Source organism: Salvelinus namaycush, chromosome 1, assembly GCF_016432855.1.
Source record: "Salvelinus namaycush isolate Seneca chromosome 1, SaNama_1.0, whole genome shotgun sequence".
Lineage (NCBI taxonomy): Eukaryota > Metazoa > Chordata > Actinopteri > Salmoniformes > Salmonidae > Salvelinus > Salvelinus namaycush.
The window spans coordinates 60,533,767-60,557,464 of NC_052307.1; the positions used below are offsets into that span (position 1 = coordinate 60,533,767).

Sequence of the window (23,698 nt, forward strand, 5' to 3'; positions counted from 1 at the left end):
CAAACATACATACACACACACACACACACATGAAGGGTGTGTAATGACGTCATCGTATGTGATTCTTACCTGTGTTCTTTTGGCTTTAGCTTTTCAGGGCGGTCATGGCTGAAAGATAGAACAACAGAGGAATATGAGCTTCGTAATGCCAGTAAAACAATTAGGATGATAGAACAATACAACATTGTACAGTAGAACTGTTGGCTATTAGCAGCAGAAAGTGGTTTCCAGTAGCATGGGATGTGAACATATATGTAGCCAGCCTTCATACCTTCTTTGTAATATGTGGGTAGGGCTGTTGTGGTGCCTGTATTACCGCCACACATGAGCCATGTGACTGTTGAGTCACGGTAATCTCCTTTTATGCACTCTGGACATGCAATAGTAGTACCCAACTTGCTAACGACCATCGGGTCGCTAATGGCCTGGTACTCAGGGCTCTATTGTCCCTCTAACCACTCTGACATTAATGCAAATTAAATAGAAAATCCCATCAAACACATCATCAAAACAGAACGTGCTTTTAAAACCTCACCTCACAATCACCTCACTGTGATTGATCAATTTGAAGAAAGAAGTTCAACAACAGGTTGAAACTGAGTGGAAAACATGGTCATTGTGGATGTTGTTTCAAAGACTAACACAATTAAATGGGCAGTGCTTTGTAAGGTGATGATTAATTCAAAACACCAATATGCATATTAGAGTTTATGCATACGCATAGGCCTGTGAGCCCAACCCAGCCCCACCAACAACAAAAAAACGGAATTAAAAGAATGATTGTGCCGTTTCTAGTCATCGCCTTCGAGTGTGGACAGTATTATTATGCATACTGGATGAACTAGTTACCTTATGCTACGCACCAAACTTTCTATCCATGTGTCAGGGAGAGAACGTACAGGCCTAGGCGACGCTGTTGGTTAATTGATTGTGCAAGACGGCTTATTCGATTTTGAATAGCCTAGCAATAGGGCATTTTTAATATTTAATTAATAGGCTTTACTTTTAGCTACAGAATAATTCACCACCGTGCATTTCCACCTCCTCTTCTCTCTCCTTCATTCCTTTCTCCATCACACAGAGAGAGGCGCTGTCAACAGTTTAATGAAATAGGTTTCGGTGTGAATACATGTTACTATCGATGTTCCTGATCCGATTTCACTAGGTTTCCCAAATGAAACACTTGGCAGCTGTAGGAACAGGGTTGGAGAGAGCATGGCATACAGAGTTTGGACAGAATATCACCTGTCGCGCAGCGAGAGGCTGCATGCTCCTCAAACAGTGTGTTGATGCATGGAGTGAAATAACCAGAGTAGCCTGAAAAACGAACCAGCGGGAAAAGGGCCTCCATTTGCTATTAGAGTGCATATGGATGACCTGAACAGAGCGCAAGCCTTCTTTGCTACTTTCTCAAACATCAATAGCCTATAGTCAGTCGTATAATGCAGCGCCATATTTGATTTGATTTCTAAGACATTCTAAGGTTTGTATCATTCACAACTAAAGTTGCCAAATAACTCTAAATCTAGTGTATCTGACCTGTTTCAAATCCCTTTTACGCCCAACATAGCCACTTCATATGCGCACTCGCTCCGGAATGGGAACAATATCCTTTCTATTTTATTCAGCTAAGTTAAATTATATTATTCTTACTATAAAATCATATAATATAAAATAATGGCACAGGACTTATCAGCATATCTTGTCTGCTAGCCAGATAACATACAGTAGTCCAACTGTTCATAGTGTTTCTTTAGACCTGCCTAAATAACGGATTTATTGTGATGGTGTATATTCAATTTATTTTAGATTTGTTTTCATGAAGATGTTCCAAAAGCACACATCAGTGGCTTGGATGCATGGAGGCCTGGGGATGCTAAAAGTGTTTATGTTAATTAGCGGTCAATTACCATGAGACCAGCAGACTTTTGCATGACAATAACCGGCAGACAAAATGTCATGAACGCCACAGTCCTATCTGTGGGGTTATAGGTCCAAAACATCAGACCACTCTGGAGGCTCTCACATTAGTTTAGAGTATTTAGCCAACCTTATCATGACTCTCCCTAATGAACGAATGAGGAGGGATTACAATATAACGGTTGTCTCTCTTTAACCCCCCCCCCGTCCCGGGCCACCGTCCCTCCCTCTCTCCTCTCCTGTGTGTGCACCAACCTTGCCCAAGCTAACAGGAAGCGGAGGGCACAGTGCTTTATTTAATTAGCCACTGCAGCGGAGTGCTCATGTGGAACCGACGCGTGGCGCGCCCTGGAACACTAAGGGGAGGCAGATCAGGGGAGTGAGATGGATTGACGACACGTCGCCTCCCCCCATGGGGGCTTCACTGGGCTGCAGGGGTATGGGTCACATGACAGGGAAGGGGGGGACAGATGACGTCTGTGGACAGGAATTCATCCTGGGAATGCTTGTTGCTGTCCCCTAAACCCTGCTCACTAATGTAGAGCCCTGCCCCTTGGGGTACTCTCTCCTCTCCTCCCAAAGACACATCCGATCTAGCACGCTCTATGCAGTTACTTTAATATTACCCTAATATTCAGATCAGCGCTACATGCCCTCGATGGGCCTCCATGTTGTTGTGATGCAGAATGCTGCTGACTGCTCTCATTAGGTCTGACAGCGCTCATTATTCCACATGATTTAGGAGCAGCTATCCCTCCGTTATCTCTCTCATAGTGTGACAATGGCCTTCTCTTCCCGGACCAACAGATAACCCTTGAGAAGAGGCTAAACCCTGCTCAGTACGCAAAGCACACACCATTAATAGTTCAAAGAGGAGAGAGGGAAATCGTCTATCAACACACTACCTAACAGGATCTGGCCCAGTAGTACGGTAATATATGACAAATCAAACACTGTAGGGACACAATTAGCAGAGTCAGGTGCTGGTCTTCTCAAGTGTTTAGATTATAGGAAAGGTCCCACCCACAAATTATTATTTTACCTTTATTTAACTAGGCAAGTCAGTTCAGAACAAATTCTTATTTACAATGACTGCCTACCGGGGAACAGTGGGTCAACTGCCTTGTTCAGGGGCAGAACGACAGATTTTTACTTTGTCAGCTCAGAGATTTCATCCAGCAACCTTTCAGTTACTAGTCCAACACTCTAACCACTAGGCTACCTGCCGCCCCAATTATGCATGAAAGTAGGACAGAACTGAATATTATAATCCTCATTCCGATGCAATCGGCTTTTGACACCAAAACCCTATTCCCAGGATGCAGGTTGATAGTGTTGAAGTAAGCACCCTCTTGAGGAAGGAGTGTACTGTACTGTATTAAACCAGTGAGGAACACAAGCAGAAGCACACGAGTTATGCAGAGGAACACTTAGCCGTAGAGCCCAGGGACGTCTGTTAATTACCTCTCCTGAAGTTCTTCTGTGGCCCACATCCACTAATGAAGGAATCATAATGACTGTATTTACATATCTTTAAGCAGTAATATGTGACCACTGGGACAGCACATGAGAAGAGGAGCATCACAGACTACACTGGCTGCAGTGGCTGTGTAAAGAGAGGCCTGTCGGGTTTGACTGGGGCTGGGGAGAAAGGCTGGGGAGAGAGGCTGGGTCTGGGGAGAGAAGCGGGGACTGGGGAGAGAGACTTAGGCTGGGGAGAGAAGCGTGAGCTGGGGAGAGAGGCTGGGACTGGGGAGAGTGGCTGGGGCTGGGGAGAGAGGATGGGGCTGGGGAGAGAGGCTGGGGCTGGGGAGAGAGGCTGGGGCTAGGGAGAGAGGGTGGGGCTTGGGAGAGAGGGTAGGGCTGGGGAGAGAGGGTGGGCCTGGGGAGAGAGGCTGGGACTTTGTCGTTTCATGACTTTGTCGTTCTCCTAATACCCATGGTCATGGGAATATGACTATTTCATGAAAGGACACAAAACAATGTGCAATGTGTAATCTTGATTCCCTGAGGAAAGAGAGGGAGATGTAAGCCTAACATATGAGAGATGGAGATGTGAGAGTTTCTCTAGAAATCACGTGGTCATGCCTTTTCCCTTTCGTGATGTGGTTGTTGAACTTTACTTTTCAGGTTTGTCATGGTTGAAGAGATTAAACAGCTTTCCCACTGAATTGTGGAGGCTCTTATAAACACTGCTATGGGAATACACCAACTCTGATGTGACTGAGTCTGAGGCAGCTGCCCTAGCCGTTTCCTGTGCAGTGTATTAAAATCATCAAGATATTTAGGTTGACGAGCTATTGCACCTGACGATCTGATGCGATTCAAGCAACTGCCATCCATCTTTCAGCTGTTGCCTTGGAGGATGCGTGACGTGGTCTCACTCCATGGTATCAGCATTATGGAGCATGACATTAGCTTGTCTTCAACCTTGACGGCAGGTAGATTAGCGGTTAGAGGGTTGGGCCAGAACCGAAAGGTTGCTGAATCGAATCCCCGAGCTGACAAGGTAAAAATCTGTCCTTCTGCCCCTGAACAAGGCATTTAACCCACTGTTCCCCGGTAGGCCGTCATTGTAAGTAAGAATTTGTTCTTAACTGACTTGCCTAGTTAAAATAAAAGGTTAAATTGACAGCACCTTGTCTCTGCAAGCCAGGTAGGAAGGTTAATTCACCTCACAAACCGGAGACCATTTTCACATCTCTCCGCCTCTTTCTGATGATGTTTCCCTCATGAAAGAAGTGGGTCACGACGACGCACACTCTGCCAGTGCCCTGTTGCTAGGGCCTAGGCTAACTCCACAGAGCACAGGATGCAGAGAGAGCAGAGTAGAGCAGAGCAGAGCAGAGAGACAGACAGACAGGGGCTAGTGGTGCAAAGAGAGAGATTGCAGCCCACTCCGAACAGTGTGCTGCTCTGGGATTACTGCAGCTAACTCTAAACTGCGCATCACGCTGAGATTACAAAACTAATTTCAGAAAAGAGGTGAGGGTTGGGGGGGGGGGGGGGGGTGTGTGTGTGTGTGTGTGTGTGTGTGTGTGTGTGTGTGTGTGTGTGTGTGTGTGTGTGTGTGTGTACTGTATGTGTGTGTGTGGAAGTAGAGGAGGGGGAATGGGTGTTGTTGGCTCTTCAAGCTGCAAGCACATCAAGGATTTCAGGCCAGGCATCTTGTTTGTAAAGCGGTACCCTGCTAGCTTGCTCCTCTAACGCCGGTGAGGGGAACGCCTCCCCTTCCAAACGCAGAAGCCCAGGATGAGTCCAGGCTCCCAGTTATCACTGGTTATTGTTCCAATCAGGCTGGCTTTGAAAAGGGAGCCACGCTCTCGTCCGGACAGCTCATTAAGATAACACACTAACGCAGCTCCCCCATCATCCTGCATTTATTAAAGTGGGCTTCACTTCAGCTTCTTTGTCTCACACAGGAACCTCTCCCTTTGTCAGCACAATTGGAGCCAGATGGCAAAACAAAGCCGCTGTCTGGAGTGTTTTAAAGAGGTACCTCAGACGGCAGAAGAATGAGCCGCTGAGCCCCTCTTCAGCTCACGCCCACCACCGCACGCATGGTGCACCACCGCCCGCACAGGTGTGGCTTTTGAGGAAAAGAGAAAGGTGAGGGGGTTGTTGAGGAGTCAGGAGAAAACAGTGGGTTGAGGTGGAGGGTCTTGGAGATCTTCCTGCTCCTAGCCAGTACGGCAGCTGTAGGTATGGTGACCCTTCCACTGGCTGCAGAGTTCACTTTGAAACATTCATGAGACATGCATTAGGGAAAGGAGCCATTGTCTCCCTCCACTCTGCCCAGAAACCTTCCTTCACCTCTCGGCTTATTAAAATCACATAGTATTAACTGTGGCGTTCACATGGAGGCTAAATAATTCAATCACACTAAAGAAGGAGTCAAATGAATAACTTTAAAGACATTATCGCTGGAGGGAGAGTCGTTCAGGCCTGTGCCTGGTATCCACCATGGCCTTGACTCAGAGCACAGAACTTGCTCTGCTAGCTAATTAAACAATTAATTCAGGAAACAATATTAAGTAGTATCACACTACTGTGCTGAAAAACATGCTTGGTGCCCAAACATTAGTACTGCATTTAGACATTGCACCGGAAGAAGCAGAATTCCATTCCATGTAAGTTCTTTGCAATTTCATAATTGTATTAGAATGGGGTATGCATTGAGGAGTAATTAGCCTCTATGTGTATGGTGTAAAAATGTGGTGATGGTTGTTAGAGATGTGCCTTGGCTGACCTGTCTTAGACTGCTCCTCTTCCTGCAGTTCTTTGGCCTCTTCAAGCTCCTTGGCTGTGGAGAGAAGCCATCAGACCATTAAACACACAGAAAACACGCAGGCACACAAGAGCATGCACACAATGCACTGTTCCTCTGGCTTTCATAAGGCAGCAGCTCATTTAAACCTATGGTGTGCTCATCCTTCACGGCTCAGTCGGAGGCTGAGGCTGCATGGGACACTGGACCACAGCTGCCCCCCTGGCCTGGCCCACTCACAAATACAGTAATCACATTAAGCTATGGCCACTGGCTCTTCTCTCTGGAAACATACTGTCAACTGGGCCAGGCTGACAGGAACCACAGTGATGGGCACACACGGACGCAGACACAAACGTGCTCACACGCACACACACATACACACAAGCACACATACACACATGCACACACACTCCAAAAATAGACCAGAAAAAGAGGAACCAGAGGACGGCTGATTTGAATTTTCTGACACCATCCTCAGCTCCATTGTGTTTGAGAGAGAGACCGCATTTCATGTCAGACACTTACTGCACGCCCAGATTCAACTGATCATTGGACAAAATTAAACACGAAGGCAACAATATTGTCTCTAGAGTTTTTTTGTACGTCTGCTGCAATTTACAAGACTGACGGAGAGAGAAAATCCTTGCAAAATCACAAAATCCCCATAATTGCAGCAGTAAAAAGATTGCCATGTTTCATTTAAATATATATGCTGCTTCTATTGTAATGTCCACAGTTCTTCATACATCGCACTATTCCATTTCCGTTCCACATTCCTTCAAGTCTATTTTGTATTCGCATTTTGAAAACACCACACTCAGACAGTATGTGTATGTCTACAGGTTATAATTTCTCAGAGTGATTCATTCAAATCTCCAGCTTTGCAAGTGAGTTGTTTTCCCCCTTTCTTCACATGGCATACCTACCTATTTCTGGATCCCTCCTCAGAATGATTATCTGGGAGGATTTCACAGGAATCCATTTGAGAAGGTCACATATTTGAGCAGCTGCCCTCCTCTAAATTCTGGTGCCAAGAGGACATTTAGTTTAAACAAACATTCACTAGAAACTTTTACAGCATTTGTGTTTTTTATGATGAAGACAGAGGGAATAGAATTACCGACCTCCTCTCTCTCTCTCTCTCTCTCTCTCTCTCTCTCCCTTTATCTCAGCACTATGACATCACACTCTAGCTCTAAAAGTTGGTTAGAAAATATCAATAATGAATGTGGAGTGTAAATGTTCTGTGAGAGACCTTGAGCCGCCTCGCCTCAGTTAACGGCCAACACTTCCTGTCCTGACGGAACAACCTCTGACACTATGGGAAGAGCAGCCTCAAGGGACACTTCTACAGTACCAGGATGAACCAGGCCTTTTAGAGACGCCTCTATGTCAAAGTCAAAATGGTGGCTGCCATCCACTGAGTTTGAGTGAAATCTGCTCTGGCAAGGGGAAGCAGCCATCGTAAAACTCTGAGATGGATTTCAGAGTTTAGGTCCAATATAAGAAGGTTATTTAAGTGATTAGTTATATCACATATGCATTCAGGGATAAAAACAAGTGAGTGCAGCAGCTGGATGAAGCACCTGGAAGATGGAAGCTCACAGAGGACAGATATTCCCTGTACCCAGGGGAGTGATTTGAATCATCCATGTCCCCACGATGACCTTCATCTATCACAGAGGGCCATTCGTCCCATGTCACCTACACATAACACACTCCACATAACACACTCCAAATAACACACTCCAAGGGTACGTCTGATTAAATCACACGCTCATTTGAATGTAAAATGAGCTTCATGAATATGGTACACTGGTCCATTTACAGCATATGTTGGACATGTATGGTATACACATTCATTATGCAAGAAAGGAAGGAAGGAAGGAAGGAAGGGAGGGAGGGAGGAAGGAAGGAAGGAAGGAAGGAAGGAAGGAAGGAAGGAAGGAAGGAAGGAAGGAAGGAAGGAAGGAAGGAAGGAAGGAAGGAAGGAAGGAAGGAAGGAAGGAAGGAAGGAAGGAAGGAAGGGAGGGAGGGAGGGAGGGAGGGAGGGAGGAAGGAAGGAAGGAAGGAAGGAAGGAAGGAAGGAAGGAAGGAAGGAAGGAAGGAAGGAAGGAAGGAAGGAAGGAAGGAAGGAAGGAAGGAAGGAAGGAAGGAAGGAAGGAAGGAAGGAAGGAAGGAAGGAAGGAAAAAGGGAAGAAAGGTAAAAAGGAAGGAAGGAAGGAAGGAAGGAAGATGTGTACTGCAACAAATACTAGAATAAATTGAGCTTTCATCTCCCAGACTCCAATCCCACTTGCTGCTCTGCCCGGTTAGGATACACATCCACTGCTCCATATACATTATGACAGGGAAGAAAAATGACTTACTCTGTTTTGGACTAGTTTTGACCCCTCTACCCTCACTACCCAGAGTTTCAGAGGAGAGCGTCAACTTAAATCTGGCCAAACCCAAGAACACCATTAAAAGATAAGACAGCCTCAATTAGGTTGCACTTTCCTGCTTCCTGCAGTTCCAACAGCTGTGAATGTGCACTTCAACACATCTCCACATCTGTATTCATACGGTATCAATTTATCTGGGTGTGCTAGTCTGCGTGCTACGTGAAGAAGTCAGTGTATGTTACTCTTCAACTCGGCAAACAGGGATCATGAAGAACTTGGAAACATCCACAGACAGGGAACAGAATGAATCTTATCCTCTCATTTAGCTGAGTGGTGCACCGCCAGTTTATCAACCCTCTCTCTCTACTACTACTGGAGGAGTAGCCTGCTCCTCCTGGTTACTGGAGAACAGGTCTGCGACCCCACAAGACCTTTTGCTCATGGTATGGAATCAGTGTTTCCCCTAGGATTCTTTTCAACAGCAGCATGGGGGGGCAGAAAAATAAATACACTGCTCAAAAAAATAAAGGGAACACTTAAACAACACAATGTAACTCCAAGTCAATCACACTTCTGTGAAATCAAACTGTCCACTTAGGAAGCAACACTGATTGACAATAAATTTCACATACTGTTGTGCAAATGGAATAGACAAAAGGTGGAAATTATAGGCAATTAGTAAGACACCCCCAAAAAAGGAATGGTTCTGCAGGTGGTGACCACACACCACTTCTCAGTTCCTATGCTTCCTGGCTGATGTTTTGGTCACTTTTGAATGCTGGCGGTGCTTTCACTCTAGTGGTAGCATGAGACGGAGTCTACAACCCACACGAGTGGCTCAGGTAGTGCAGTTCATCCAGGATGGCACATCAATGCGAGCTGTGGCAAAAAGGTTTGTTGTGTCTGTCAGCGTAGTGTCCAGAGCATGGAGGCGCTACCAGGAGACAGGCCAGTACATCAGGAGACGTGGAGGAGGCCGTAGGAGGGCAACAACCCAGCAGCAGGACCGCTACCTCCGCCTTTGTGCAAGGAGGTGCACTGCCAGAGCCCTGCAAAATGACCTCCAGCAGGCCACAAATGTGCATGTGTCTGCTCAAACGGTCAGAAACAGACTCCATGACGGTGGTATGAGGGCCCGACGTCCACAGGTGGGGGTTGTGCTTACAGCCCAACACCGTGCAGGACGTTTGGCATTTGCCAGAGAACACCAAGATTGGCAAATTCGCCACTGGCGCCCTGTGCTCTTCACAGATGAAAGCAGGTTCACACTGAGCACATGAGCACGTGACAGACGTGACAGAGTCTGGAGACGCCGTGGACAACGTTCTGCTGCCTGCAACATCCTCCAGCATGACCGGTTTGGCGGTGGGTCAGTCATGGTGTGGGGTGGCATTTCTTTGTGGGGCCGCACAGCCCTCCATGTGCTCGCCAGAGGTAGCCTGACTGCCATTAGGTACCGAGATGAGATCCTCAGACCCCTTGTGAGACCATATGCTGACACATGCACATTTGTGGCCTGCTGGAGGTCATTTTGCAGGGCTCTGGCAGTGCACCTCCTTGCACAAAGGCGGAGGTAGCGGTCCTGCTGCTGGGTTGTTGCCCTCCTACGGCCTCCTCCACGTCTCCTGATGTACTGGCCTGTCTCCTGGTAGCGCCTCCATGCTCTGGACACTACGCTGACAGACACAACAAACCTTTTTGCCACAGCGCGCATTGATGTGCCATCCTGGATGAACTGCACTACCTGAGCCACTTGTGTGGGTTGTAGACTCCGTCTCATGCTACCACTAGAGTGAAAGCACCGCCAGCATTCAAAAGTGACCAAAACATCAGCCAGGAAGCATAGGAACTGAGAAGTGGTGTGTGGTCACCACCTGCAGAACCATTCCTTTTTTGGGGGTGTCTTACTAATTGCCTATAATTTCCACCTTTTGTCTATTCCATTTGCACAACAGCATGTGAAATTTATTGTCAATCAGTGTTGCTTCCTAAGTGGACAGTTTGATTTCACAGAAGTGTGATTGACTTGGAGTTACATTGTGTTGTTTAAGTGTTCCCTTTATTTTTTTGAGCAGTGTATATTATACTTTTTTTTGCATGTTTTATATTTTTCAGTAGCGGCCATGAAATTAATATAAGGGAAACACTGGGAATGTATTGTAATACTCTCTCCCTCTCTCTTTCCGTTTCATTTTGATTTCATATGTTCCATCGAGGTATAATTATTCTTGCCTGTGAGTGTGTGTCAGTTCCAGATGTATTTTTAAACCCCAGGGACCAGTGCAGACACTGGCTGACCTTTATTTAAACATCTCCTTCACTCGGGGCACATCTCATTACAGCCAGGCCACCGGCTCCCCACCATACATTCTCTCAGTCAGTCCCTACTCTGCCTGCAAGCCGTCCCCAGCTATTCAGTAGCGCTAATGATCAGACTCTTCGAAGAGAACTTCCTGCAGACAGACGGGGTCACAGCATCCCTCCACAGCAGCAGATAATCTCATATACATACAAACACTGTCTGGGTGTTAAGGTTCTGAACCAGCTGTCCAAGACACTGGCACCTCATGTTAACATGTCATCCCTGGTAACCACCACTCTCCTCCCGCTGTCATCCCTGGTAACCACCACTCTCCTCCCACTGTCATCCCTAGTAACCACCACCCTCCACCCGCTGTCATCCCTGGTAACCACCACTCTCCTCCCGCTGTCATCCCTGGTAACCACCACTCTCCTCCTGCTGTCATCCCTGGTAACCACCACCCTCCTCCCGCTGTCATCCCTGGTAACCACCACTCTCCTCCCGCTGTCATCCCTGGTAACCACCACTCTCCTCCCGCTGTCATCCCTGGTAACCACCACTCTCCTCCTGCTGTCATCCCTGGTAACCACCACTCTCCTCCCGCTGTCATCCCTGGTAACCACCACTCTCCTCCCGCTGTCATCCCTGGTAACCACCACTCTCCTCCCGCTGTCATCCCTGGTAACCACCACTCTCCTCCCGCTGTCATCCCTGGTAACCACCACTCTCCTCCCGCTGTCATCCCTGGTAACCACCACTCTCCTCCCGCTGTCATCCCTGGTAACCACCACTCTCCTCCCGCTGTGTCTTCCACATGATCTGGGCGCCAGTTTCACTATTATACAGGTCATCTGCAGGCCTACTCTGTGAGGGTTTGGGAAAATCATTGGAACAGCCATTTTGCATTTGAACTAGTGTCCTCAGAAGGGTCTGAAAGCAGGACGGGTCTGTACATTATTCACCTCATCAACTCTACACACAATAGAACAATTTAAAAAACACACCTCTATGATAATCTCTATTTTAATGTCCAGGGGTATTATATCCAATGTTTCTCTCTCACTTTCATTACTTTTGGCTCTAATAAAGTTCTCTAATCTTTATACTGTTATGCTTATGCAAAGACGAAAGAAAGCACCCAATCACACCCTTCTTTAACCTTGGAAGATTCATGTGGGATTTTGGGAGATGTTTCTTAAGAGCCCGCCCAACTACCTCAATTGAAATGGGTGTTCAAGTGCAGTCTCTGCGTGTGTTTATGGAATGGCTCAGTGTGTTCCTGTGAAAAGTGTTGTTCAGAAAGACAACAGAGCGGTGCTGTTGAGACAGACTGCAGAGTTGAGTGGGCCTGCTCTGTCCTCCTCACAGTTCTTCAGACAGACAGACATACAGACAGGTACCTGCTCTGTCCTCCTCACAGCTCTCCTTGATCTTTCTATGGCAGACTGCAGCCAGGGCGATGAGCAGACCCAGCAGACACACAGCCAGGCCCACCGTCACCCACAGAGCCACCGGGGGAAACACCATGTTCTGACCTGGGAGAGGGGGAGCGAGAGAGCGAGAAATGGGGAGGGAGGAAGATACAGAAAAGGAGACAGATATAGTTAGTAGAGAGCAGGGCACTCAACATGGTCATCACCATGACTACCACCACCATCATCTTCACCACTGCTATGGCTGCCTATCACCATTCCTATAACCATCACCATTATCTCACCATCATATGTGCCCTAACCACATCATTATTGTCACCATATTACAGATTATCATCATCATCACCCTCCTTATATCATGTCTGTATCCTCTGGGTGTTAGCAAACATTTACTTTATTTGAAATGAACAAGATGTGGTGATTCAGATCCCTTTAACAAACACTTGAGTGTTAAAAACATGGCCAGATGGCAGAGATATCTCAGCAGTACTTTGTGTTGTCTTTTTTTGCCCAGCTCCTCTCTCTCTACCCAACAGCCTTGGCACTGCGAAAGAGGATGTGGGCACTAGGTATCCTCATGCCTTCTGCTGCATTCACTATCTGTCATCTGGAGTAATGATGCCCAATGACATCACTCGGTTTTATCCTGTTAATCATAAATAGAAATAAAATATGATGTTATATTTGTATAATTCTGATGTTACACTGCCAACGTAAAAAAAAAAAACAGAGGCGGAGCATTTTTCTGCGGTGGTGAGGATGACTGTCTATCAGACAGCTTAGCGCATAATTCACTCTAGAGAGACAATTAAATATCAAAGTGAGAGACAGCATCTTGACAAGATAAAACCAACAACAAACTGGTCAGCAAGACAAAGATATTGCAGACATCCCCAAATTTCCCCAGGGCATTCCAATGTAACAGAATAAAGTAGAGATGGAAAAACAGCTTGAGACACTAAATAGCTTGAAGGCTGGCTATAATACAAACTGGCCTCCTTCAGAGAACCCACTCTGGGAAAATAATTGTAAAAAGTATTGAAATTGACTAGCGTTGGGATGGAGAAATGACCAAGCATCTGTAAGGACTTGGCACAGGACAGACAGAGAGGACAGAGACACACTATTGCACAGCCAAGATGGAGGTCAATAGGAAGCATCCGTCCTATTGAGTGAGTGAGTGAGTGAGTGAGTGAGTGAGTGAGTGAGTGAGTGAGTGAGTGAGTGAGTGAGTGAGTGAGTGAGTGAGTGAGAGAGAGAGAGAGAGAGAGAGAGAGAGAGAGAGAGAGAGAGAGAGAGAGAGAGAGAGAGAGAGAGAGAGAGAGAGAGAGAGAGAGAGAGAGAGAGAGAGAGAGAGAGAGAGAGAGAGAGAGAGGACTTCTGCCCATTGCAGTGGATGAGGAGGGCCAGGAATGTGTCATAATGGTAGATGAGACAGGATGCAGAGAAATGGAGAGCTCTAGGGGGGGCAGTTGGGGTGGCATTCTCTGAGTAAGACAGAAAAGGTTCATTTCACTGAATTTCACCTCCTATCTGTTTGTTTACCTTTATTTGGCCAAGCAAGTTGAGTGTTTGAATCAAAACATGTTTTGACAGTATGTGGCCATGAGAGCCTTCATACGTATGTGATTATTGGAACACATTATGAGAAGCAAGATTATGCTTAACCACGTAATCCTAATTATGATTAACCATATTACATGGCTATTGTATGATATGCCATGAAGAATCATAGGATATACACAATATATATGTTGGCATATATTTATATATATATGATGCGATCCTGGTGCAATATCCAATCAAAAACAATCAGAGTGACTGATATTGTTTAATATAAGGATGTTTGGGCGGACCGTAATCATCATTGAAATTTGCTGTAAATGTCTTTGCTGGATGTATTACTACAGATTGGCTTCTAATTTCCTCTGTTCCAGTCCAAACCCATATCAACAGCAACTTGTCATATAGAGAAAGGAGAAAACCTAGATAGTCTATCTTGTCATTTTGACAAAGCAGTATATAGTTCCTTGGGCCAACCATGACTGATGGGCTCCACTGCCTCTCTGTAGAGCTCTTTGCTCTGTGCTATTTAAAGGATGACCACTGTAACCATGTTAATACCAAATGCAAAGGCCAAATTACAGATGAATGCTAGGTAGTACCGTGCTCTGCTCGCTGTACGCTCTGATTCGTGCATGAAGTGTCCACATAGAGCTATAATAAGACAGAGAAGTAATGAATGTGTGTGGCACTTTGAAGCAGAGCAGAGCTGTGCTCTCAGCTTCTCCCTCTCTCTCACCCCTCCCTCCATTCTCTCAATCCCTAAGGGCAGGCTGATCAAGACAAATGTCGTAGCCGGCTATCATTTCAGCACTGGGGCCCCAAAGGGCTGCAGGATCATATTTTTCTTTTTCTCTTGTTTGATGATGTGATTTTGTTTTCTTCAGAAAGAGATTTGTCTCTAATGGCTCTGTTTACCTATCGTCTCCTTCCCCTCCTCCCATTCCTTCTCTGCTGGGGTGAGGATGGAGTGTTTTGGGCTGCCTGTCACATCATTGAATGTCGGGAGACTGCACAGCTGCAGTAATAGGGCCACAGAGGTGCAACTTCTGGGCTCTGCATTGAACTCAACACATACAGTTTATAGAAGCAAAACACAGGTCTATTTATTTAAACATCACTTTACAGCAATTACAGTGAGATAAGACTTGGAGTTTGGACCGGAGTACAGCCCTTAAATATTATCAGGCAGGTCGACTTGGATGTAGGTGTCGAAAGGAAGTGAAGCCATAAGGTAAAAGTCTTTTTTTTATGGGAGTGAATGGTAGTATGATTAAACACCACCTAGACATGGACTCTTAATAGAGGGCCTGCCTTACCAAAAAATACATTTAACTCCCCATTCATTCTATAAGACACACAGGGGGCCTCACGCAGGCCAAGCTGAAGGTAAAAGCCCAGATTGGCATTCATTTTTCCTGGAGCCAGAGTGTTTTAAGTTCAGCCAGTGCCTACGGTGGAATAAAGTGCTCAGTCCTGGCCTGTCGTCTCAGATTGTCTCAGTTCTACAACGTCATGACAGACGAAGGATCAAAGCTGCTTTCTCTATCTGCGGGTGTCAGCTGAGTTTTACATGCTCAGGACAAAAACACCTCCTTAACTGGGACCGACGGAGAATAATGTCCCCTGACAGACAGACAGATAGACACCCCACCACAGGCTAACAGGAGCCCCAGGGCTCATTCCAGGCAGGCTGGGGAATGAGGAGGAGCATAGAGGGGATCAATAAGCTTGCTCTTTCATTGTGAGGCTAAACCAAAGACCTGGCAGCCCTGGCCTTCAGAGCTGCTCAAGGCTGGTGTGATGTGAGAGGATCAGGGGGCTGCAGACAGACAGTGGTTCAGTGGGGATCACAGGGAGACAGGGTGGACTGGGGGATAGCCCTAGGGTGGAGGGACACTGAGGCCCACCCCTGCTGGAGGGCCTAGATACCCCAAGGGCCCAGAAGAAGAAGTCAAGGCCACACTGCAGAGAGGAAGAGCAGGCATGAGAGAATAGAAAGAGAGCGAGAGAGAGAGAGAGAGAGAGAGGTCCACAGGACTGTTAAAAAGCATTCTGCATCTCTACAATGATGAGTGATGAGTCAGTTAAAGGGGCAGGAGAAATTCATTGCGTGATTACACAGTATAACACCAGAGACAATGAAGCCGTTGAAATGAACGCACATTTGGGACAATAGCAGCCAGTCGACCTAAATCACATTCACAACTCAGTCTGCTGTGAACAATGTTCACACCTCGCTGGGAACAACAGCTCTGCAATCACCAATCAACAATCAATCCATCAACAATAAGCTGTCTGGTGATTTAAAGCTTTATTTCCTTCCCTACATTTAGAAGTTGTGAGATCTGGGAGGACTGTGATAGAATGGCAGTCATAATAACAACACTGAAGGAAACAAGGAGCCAGAGCAGTGTCAGAGGTCAAGGCTCGGCCAGACTAGAAGACAGACAGAGAGAAGACAACATGATTTCCTTTTTTCTACTTTTTGGGGGAATAATTTAATTTAATGGCCGACTTTGAGTTTGTTTCAGACTCACACCCATTGTCACAGTTCATCACGGTCAGAGAAGGTGATCAAAACATTGCCTCCGCCTACAGCATGAAAGGGCTAGCTGCTAGAGGTAGCGCTGCCTCTCTGCCGCCTGTCCTCTGACTGTCCCCGGGTGCATATCTCACAGAAAGGGAGGACAAGGAGGAGCTCACCTCACCTTACCGGGAGAGGAAAAACTTGGCAAACTGAGATGGATGAGCACAGCTTTCTGTCCTGTCAGCATCTTTGCACTGAGCATTCTCCCCCTTTTCTTGCATTTCAATGAATTGCTTTTCGGCTAGATACCACAGAGCTGTCTTATTGGCATGCAGGGAGGGTAACCGCCCCCTCTCTAGAACAACCCAGCTCACATTTACTTACACAATTTGTCTGACATTATTGCCCTGATTTGATGCCGTGTTCTTGAGGAAAACACAAAAATATGACTCGCACACAGGCGCATTTAAGACAGAATAGTGACTCTGCAGTTATTGGAAGAAAGTTTTCTAACACCACTTGTTTTCACTGGAGGTGTCGGGCGGTGTTTCGTGTGTGTGTGTGTGCGTGTGTATGTGTATGCCTCTGTGCATGTGTGTGTGTTGTGTGTGGTGGGTGTGAGTGACTGGGCTGGAATAGGAATAAGGCCTGCATGCAGTACCATTAGCGCACTCTCAAACTCTAGGCTGTCTTTCATGCACATCAGGAAGTAGCTTGTGACCTTTCTCCTGGGATGGATGCTTGGCTCTTGGTTCCCTGCCTTTACTTCACCATTTAGCACAACGCTGCTGAGAGTTAGAATTGTGAGTTGCAGTGGGAGGTCACCGCCTCGCCGCAATGAGTTTGACTACTGATGTGATCGATCCAGAAGTGAATACGAGTCCAGTGGCCCTCCGACCCTCCCTGCAGCCTTGCACCTCAATGGTCACATTCCCTTGAGACAGCCTGGATTGAAAATGGAATGCCTGTGTTTGGGTTACAATTGTCTGATATTGCCTGTACTGAGCTAGACCTAGTCTCCAAGTGTAGGCAAGTCACACATATTGAGACATTGTCCCTATGGGCCTCTAGATTAACTTCTCACTAAGACACTAGTGGCTCACCCTGCATAAAGACTAACCTACAGACAGAGACAGAGCACTCACAATAATGAAAATGTACTTTCATCTCCCATCCGTTTCACTATAATTCAATACAATCTCTTTAAAAAATCCCCCCAGATAAATATCCAAAATGTCTGACTGTGCAATAAAACATTGCTTACAAATATAAAAAATAGGGCCATAAAGAAATTCCCAATCTTATCTAGCGCCTAGTGAAAACAAACTGTCGGCATCAGAGGTTTTGGTTTAATACTATGCTCTCACAGCTAGGAATCATTTTCAGTGTGAAACATCCATATAAATACTGGTTTGGCCGTGCATTTAATCAGTGCGTGGGGAATCTAATCCTCAGGTAAATTCAGGGGGGTGATTTAAAATCTCATTCCAGCAAGGTTAACATGATTTTATCATTTACCGTGTACCAGAATCAGACTATATACCCAGTAGGATGGCTAATTAAGCATGTTAGCATCCTAAGCATGTTCCAGACTGAGGGAGGGAATGAATGTGTGGCGGGGGAGTTGATAAACACTAGCCTAGTATGAGAAGAACTGGGATTGGAACCACAGCGTCTCGTTCAGTCATACCCCTGCTGGCCAGTCTATCCCCAATCTCGACCAGCCCTCGCTCCTCACAGGTAGCCTAGCGGTTAGAGCGTTGGGTCAGTAACCGAAAGGTTGCTAGACCGAATCCCCGAGCTGCCAAGGTAAAAAAAAATCTGTCGTTCTGCCCCTGAACAAGGCAGTTAACCCACTGTTCCTAGGCTGTCATTGTAAATAAGAATTTGTTCTTAACTGACTTGCCTAGTTAAATAAAGGTAAAATAAAAAACAGCTCCTCACTGCTTGTCAGCTCTGCCGAGACCTCCATTAAAAACTCCTCTGACATCTCCTGCAGCTGACAGAGACTCCATCACTTCAGCATGCCCTCCTCTCAGGAGAGACTGGCATTAAGATGTCGGAAGAGGCAGAGTGGACTATCGATTTCTCACCACTTCCATTTCGTTCCTCCTTCGGCCGTAACAGCTGAGGAAAACTTTAGGTTGCAATAATCAGTTTAACAAGTCTTGTTCTCTACATTTTTAATTTGTTTTTCAAACAAGGGTCTGACTACAAGTGGGCGGAAGATGTGTAGGAGGGAATCGCTAGTGACAGCTATCAGCACCTCTGCCGACAATCTGCCGGGCTGATCGTGTCTGAGATGAGTGGATAGGCTGAGAGCAAATAGACAAGGCCGCACTGCAGAGAGGAAGAGGAGGGAGGAGAGCGAGAGGGAGACCATTTGAATGGCTACTGTCAAGTACAGCCCTACTCCTAACCTTATAGCCTCAATGTTTTGCGGGAATAAACACTACCAAAAGCCACTCTGATTGGCTCTTTGGGCATGCAAGTTCTTTACCAGGATCTATTTGAAGGTGTGAGAGATAACACACGACAGAGGTGACACCCCAGAGAATATCATCATCACAGACTCCTCTATCTGATATAGTATAGCATGAAAGGTTGATGTGTTTACCCCCCGCCACTCAGCAATATCAACATTTGTAGACACCCACAACATTAAAGATGTTCTTGCATCCATCCTAAACCCTCAGTTGAGTGAGTTTGTTCTTTAGTATGCCTTCTCCTCTCTGCAGTATCACTAGGAGAATATATAATGACAGAATTTCTTAAAAATACATGCCTCTGTATATCTTTGCCTAAGGCTCTCATTATAAAACAACATTTCTCATTTTGCTCTGCTGCAGTCTTTGGTGGTTACTGAAGAGATGAATATTCTCAGAGCACTCAGGAGTAGCTAGCTACGGCCCTGCCAATGACTCTGTATCAGGTCAGCTCTGTCTCCACCAACCACACAGCTGCACATCTCTAGGAAACAGCTACTTATTCTCACATTCACAATAAAAATAGTCTCAATAAGAATGATTTGAACCCAAACATAGTGGTGCAATCGGTTGTTTCTTGTTTCCATAGAAATGCAAAGCAATGCTTTGGAGTAAAACATTTGGTGACTTCTTTAACTGCATGAGTCATTTCCTAGTCTTAAGTACAGATTTTTGGGTGGGTGGTGATAATATGGATGTTTTCCTGAGCTGACAGGGACATAAGGTCCAAAAAAGGTAGATAACAGAAGCCCTAGTTTGTCAAATGTACTTAAATTCTATTTGTATGTGCGTATAAGAGAGAGAGAGACAGAGAGAGGGAGGGAGCGAGAGAGACTTTAACTGCTTGGCAATTGACATGCAGTTTGGCTGTGGATGTGACTTACTGGAGCCTCCTCTCCACTCAGATGGCAGAGTAAGGTGGAGGAGGTCTGTAACCTCCACTTCCACTCAGAGCATTACAACACTCACTTCTTCCTTTCACCCTTCACTTAAAGAGCATGATGCTCCTGGCTGCTGCATTAGAAGAGACCACAGTATGAATACCAACGTCAAGCTAAATGTATTTTAACACTGTCCAACATTTCGACTTTAAGACTGTATGCCATGAGACTGCCCTGGATTTAAATCGTGCAAAAATGTCATCAGTCAGCCGTCCACCAGCGGGTGGTCTCTAAAACACAGCGTGCCGAACGATTGGCAGACGAAAACCAGATCAACATATGGTGCGATGTGTGCGAGCCTTAATGAGGCCTTTTTCTCTGTCATACTGAACAAGAACCAATACTTTAATTCGAGAACAGACATTAGTAGCATACGGAAATATGACAATGTGAAATCTGCTCAACACATAATTCCATTGACCATTATATTATGACCATGATGGTGAATTCTTGATTACTTCATGGTGATAAGTACGCCAATAAAAGGAGAAATCCTAACCTAACTGTTCAGACTGATGCTGTTCTGAAATCTATTGCAGGGCCATAACTACCAATCATATTGCTGAGGCTTACAATGTGTGGGCTAATCTTAAATAGTGTGTTACTGCTATTTTTCAGCACCATTACCACAGTGTCTGATCATTAGGCTACTGTACGGCTTCTGGGAATCAGGGCCCCAGGCCTTTGAAACCACTGGGAGGTGTTTTTGTTCTCTCTCTCCCTCTCTCTCTCTCTCTCTCTCTCTCTATCCCTCTCTCTCTCTCTCTCTCTCTGCACTTCTCTAAATAGAAATTAACTGTGTCTTATGTGATGTTCCATCTTAAACACATGCCCTCCAAATCCTTCATTAGCTATATAAATAGCACACTGCTCCTTACTGTTGCATTAACTACAAAATATACAAGGATGATCTATTACCATACCCAGGGGCACAACTTTCACTGGGGACGGGGGGGTCATGTCCCCCCTTCATTCTGAATTTTGGACCGTGGACACCACAGAGTGGGCTAACAGGCTGTGTGAAAGTAAAGCTTCTGGAAGGCTGGCTGGCTGGACCAGCACGGGAGAGTTGAGCATAGTTCAGTCTGTATGTGTTGTGCTGTTTCACCGAGTTGTAAAAGCAAGCAGAGTAGAAACTGGCTACTCTTTAGTTTACTGATGTAGCTGGCAAGGTAAGTGCTGTTTAACTTAACAGAAAAAACTAGTGTTTATTCACAGTGCTGAGCTAGTATTGTAACTGACATGTAACATCAGCTAATGTTTCATCCCTTCTCGACTGAGGTGAATGAACTAGCTATGCTAGCTAGTAGCTACCACAGCCAGGTCAGCTCTAGACTCTAGCTATCTGTCAGATAGCGATATGAGGTGGCTATTATTACTATCAAACAGCAGTTGTTTGTATGGAAATGTTTTGTAGCCTTTGTTTTGTCCCGTTTCAACAGAAGTAAAGGAACTTGGCTAGCTTTCGCAAGTTGATGTACCGTTAGAGAGAGAGAGCTGGCCAAAAGTTGGCTAATTTTAGTTATTATTTTTGCCTCAATCACACTAGACCTGAATCAAACAATGAAAGCATAAGCCAAGCGATGTAAGATTGATATTCTGAAATGATTTTTAGTGCAATGTGTGTTTTTATTAGTCAGTATGGCAATGTAACATTACAGGCTTCACTGGCATGGTGCACAGTAGAGGTCTGGTGGGACCGATTTCTTCATCCCACTACAGCTTTTCATACCGCACTTTGCCCACACCCACTGGCATTCTGTCTGACTCCCACCCGCTACCGCAAGAACTGGTCCCAAACTCAACCGCAGTCCCACAATGTTATTTTAGGCGTATGTGACGCAGCTCACTTGCCAGCCAAGGTCCCAGGAATTTTGCTCCCTATAGGCAATATCAAATGCTCAAAAATAATTTAAGAAATAGGTTAAATTACCAGAGATTCTCACATGGTCCTTATATTAGGGTTTCTATATTACTGGGCAAGATCAGCGAATATGCTAGATGTAGTTTGAAGAGAGCAGAGTAGGAGAGACTTGCACTTTCTCTTGAGCTATTTTCATAGCCTGCCTTTTAGGAGTTGGAAGATGGGTGATCAATATTTAGCCCTATTTCTAGGCAATGTAGTAAAGTATTTAGGAAGTACATTTCATTGGAAAGATAACTGCCCAGTGCTTCTCCCCCCAAGTATAAGCTATAGCCTACTCTATTTAATTGAGATCACGCGCGCACCTGATCTCGCAGGTATGTGTCAGGAGTGTGTATTGGAGGCGAAGTCAGGTCCAGGAGAGCAGAGTGTAGTGAACAGGCGCACTTTTTATTTATATATTCCGGTCCAAAATGACAGCACATAAAATGTGCCCAAACACGGAACATGGACAAAAAGTAATGCGCGTAACAATATCCACAATTCCAAAATACACGTAACACAAACAATGTTACACAAAGACATGATGGGGAACAGAGGAATAAATACATATGGATTGATTGGGGAATGAAAACCAGGTGTGGAGGGAACAAGACAAAACAAATGGATACATGAAAAATGGAGCGGCAATGGCAAGAAAGCCGGTGACGTCGACCGCCGAACGCCGCCCGAACAAGGAGAGGAGCCGTCTTCGGCGGAAGTCGTGACAGTACCCCGGTGCGTCGACACCGGCCTCGGGGACGACCCGGAGGGCGAGGCGCAGGGCGATCCGGCCGGCGATGGTGGAACTCACACAGTAGTTCAGGGTCTAATACATCAGCCACCGGAACCCAGCACCTCTCCTCCGGACCGTACCCCTCCCACTTCACAAGGTACTGAAGGCCCCCCTGCCCGACGCCTTGAATCCAGGATGGAGCGGACGGAGTACGCCGGGGCCCCCTCGATGTCCAGAGGAGGCGGAGGAACCTCCCGTACCTCAGACTCCTGGAGCGGACCAGCCACCACCGGCCTGAGAGACACAAGGAACAAGGGATTAATATGGTAATCCAGGGGAAGCTGTAACCTGTAGCATACCTCGTTCACTCTCCTCGGGACTTTGAATGGCCCCACAAACCGCGGGCCCAGCTTCCGGCAGGGCAGGCGGAGGGGCAGGTTTCCGGTCGAGAGCCAGACCCTGTCCCCTGGTGCAAACACCGGGGCCTCACTGCGGTGACGGTCCGCGCTGGAGGTGACTGGGCGGCTTCCCAGGTCTCCTTTGTGCGTCTGAACCACTCGTCCACCGCAGGAGCCTCGGTCCGACTCCGATGCCACGGTGCCAGAACCGGCTGGTACCCCAATACACACTGAAAGGGGGAGAGGTTAGTGGAGGAGCGAGTTCTGCGCCATCTCTGCACAGGGCACGAACGCCGCCCACTCCCCCGGCCAGTCCTGGCAATAAAACCGCAGAAACCTGCCCACATCCTGGTTCACTCTCTCCACCTGCCCCTTAATCTCGGTGTGGAAACCCGAGGTAAGGCTGATCGAGACCCCCAAATGTTCCATGAACGCCCTCCAGACTCTCGAAGTGAACTGGGGACCCCGATCAGACACTATATCCTCAGGCACCCCGTAGTGCCGGAAGATGTGTGTAAACAGGGCCTCCGCAGTTTGTAGGGCCGTAGGGAGACCGGGCAGAGGGAGGAGACGACAGGACTTAGAGAAACGATCCACAACGACCAAGATTGTGGTGTTCCCCTGTGAGGGAGGAAGATCCGTTAGAAAATCATCCAACAGGTGTGACCAAGGCCGTTGTGGAACGGGTAAGGGATGTAGCTTACCTCTGGGCAGGTGTCTAGGAGCCTTACACTGGGCGCACACAGAGCAGGAGGCAAAAACATAAACCCTCACATCCCGAGCCAAGGTGGGCCACCAGTACTTCCCAGACAGACAGCGCACCGTCCGACCG

At 46.6% G+C, this 23,698-nt stretch overlaps 1 protein-coding gene across 2 annotated transcripts in view; it reads right to left on the reverse strand.

The window, feature by feature from the left end:
* Nucleotides 1-23,698, reverse strand: part of LOC120046551 (CD276 antigen-like) — a 79,641-nt gene that overhangs the window by 12,533 nt on the left and 43,410 nt on the right. For both annotated transcript variants that reach the window (XM_038991900.1, XM_038991892.1), the window contains exons 5-7: nt 12,277-12,411; nt 6,170-6,223; nt 70-108 (exon numbers count right to left, since the gene is read on the reverse strand). In XM_038991900.1, the coding sequence (XP_038847828.1) occupies nt 86-108; nt 6,170-6,223; nt 12,277-12,411 (212 nt within the window). In that variant the 3' untranslated portion in view covers nt 70-85. The remainder of the gene's footprint in view (nt 1-69; nt 109-6,169; nt 6,224-12,276; nt 12,412-23,698) is intronic.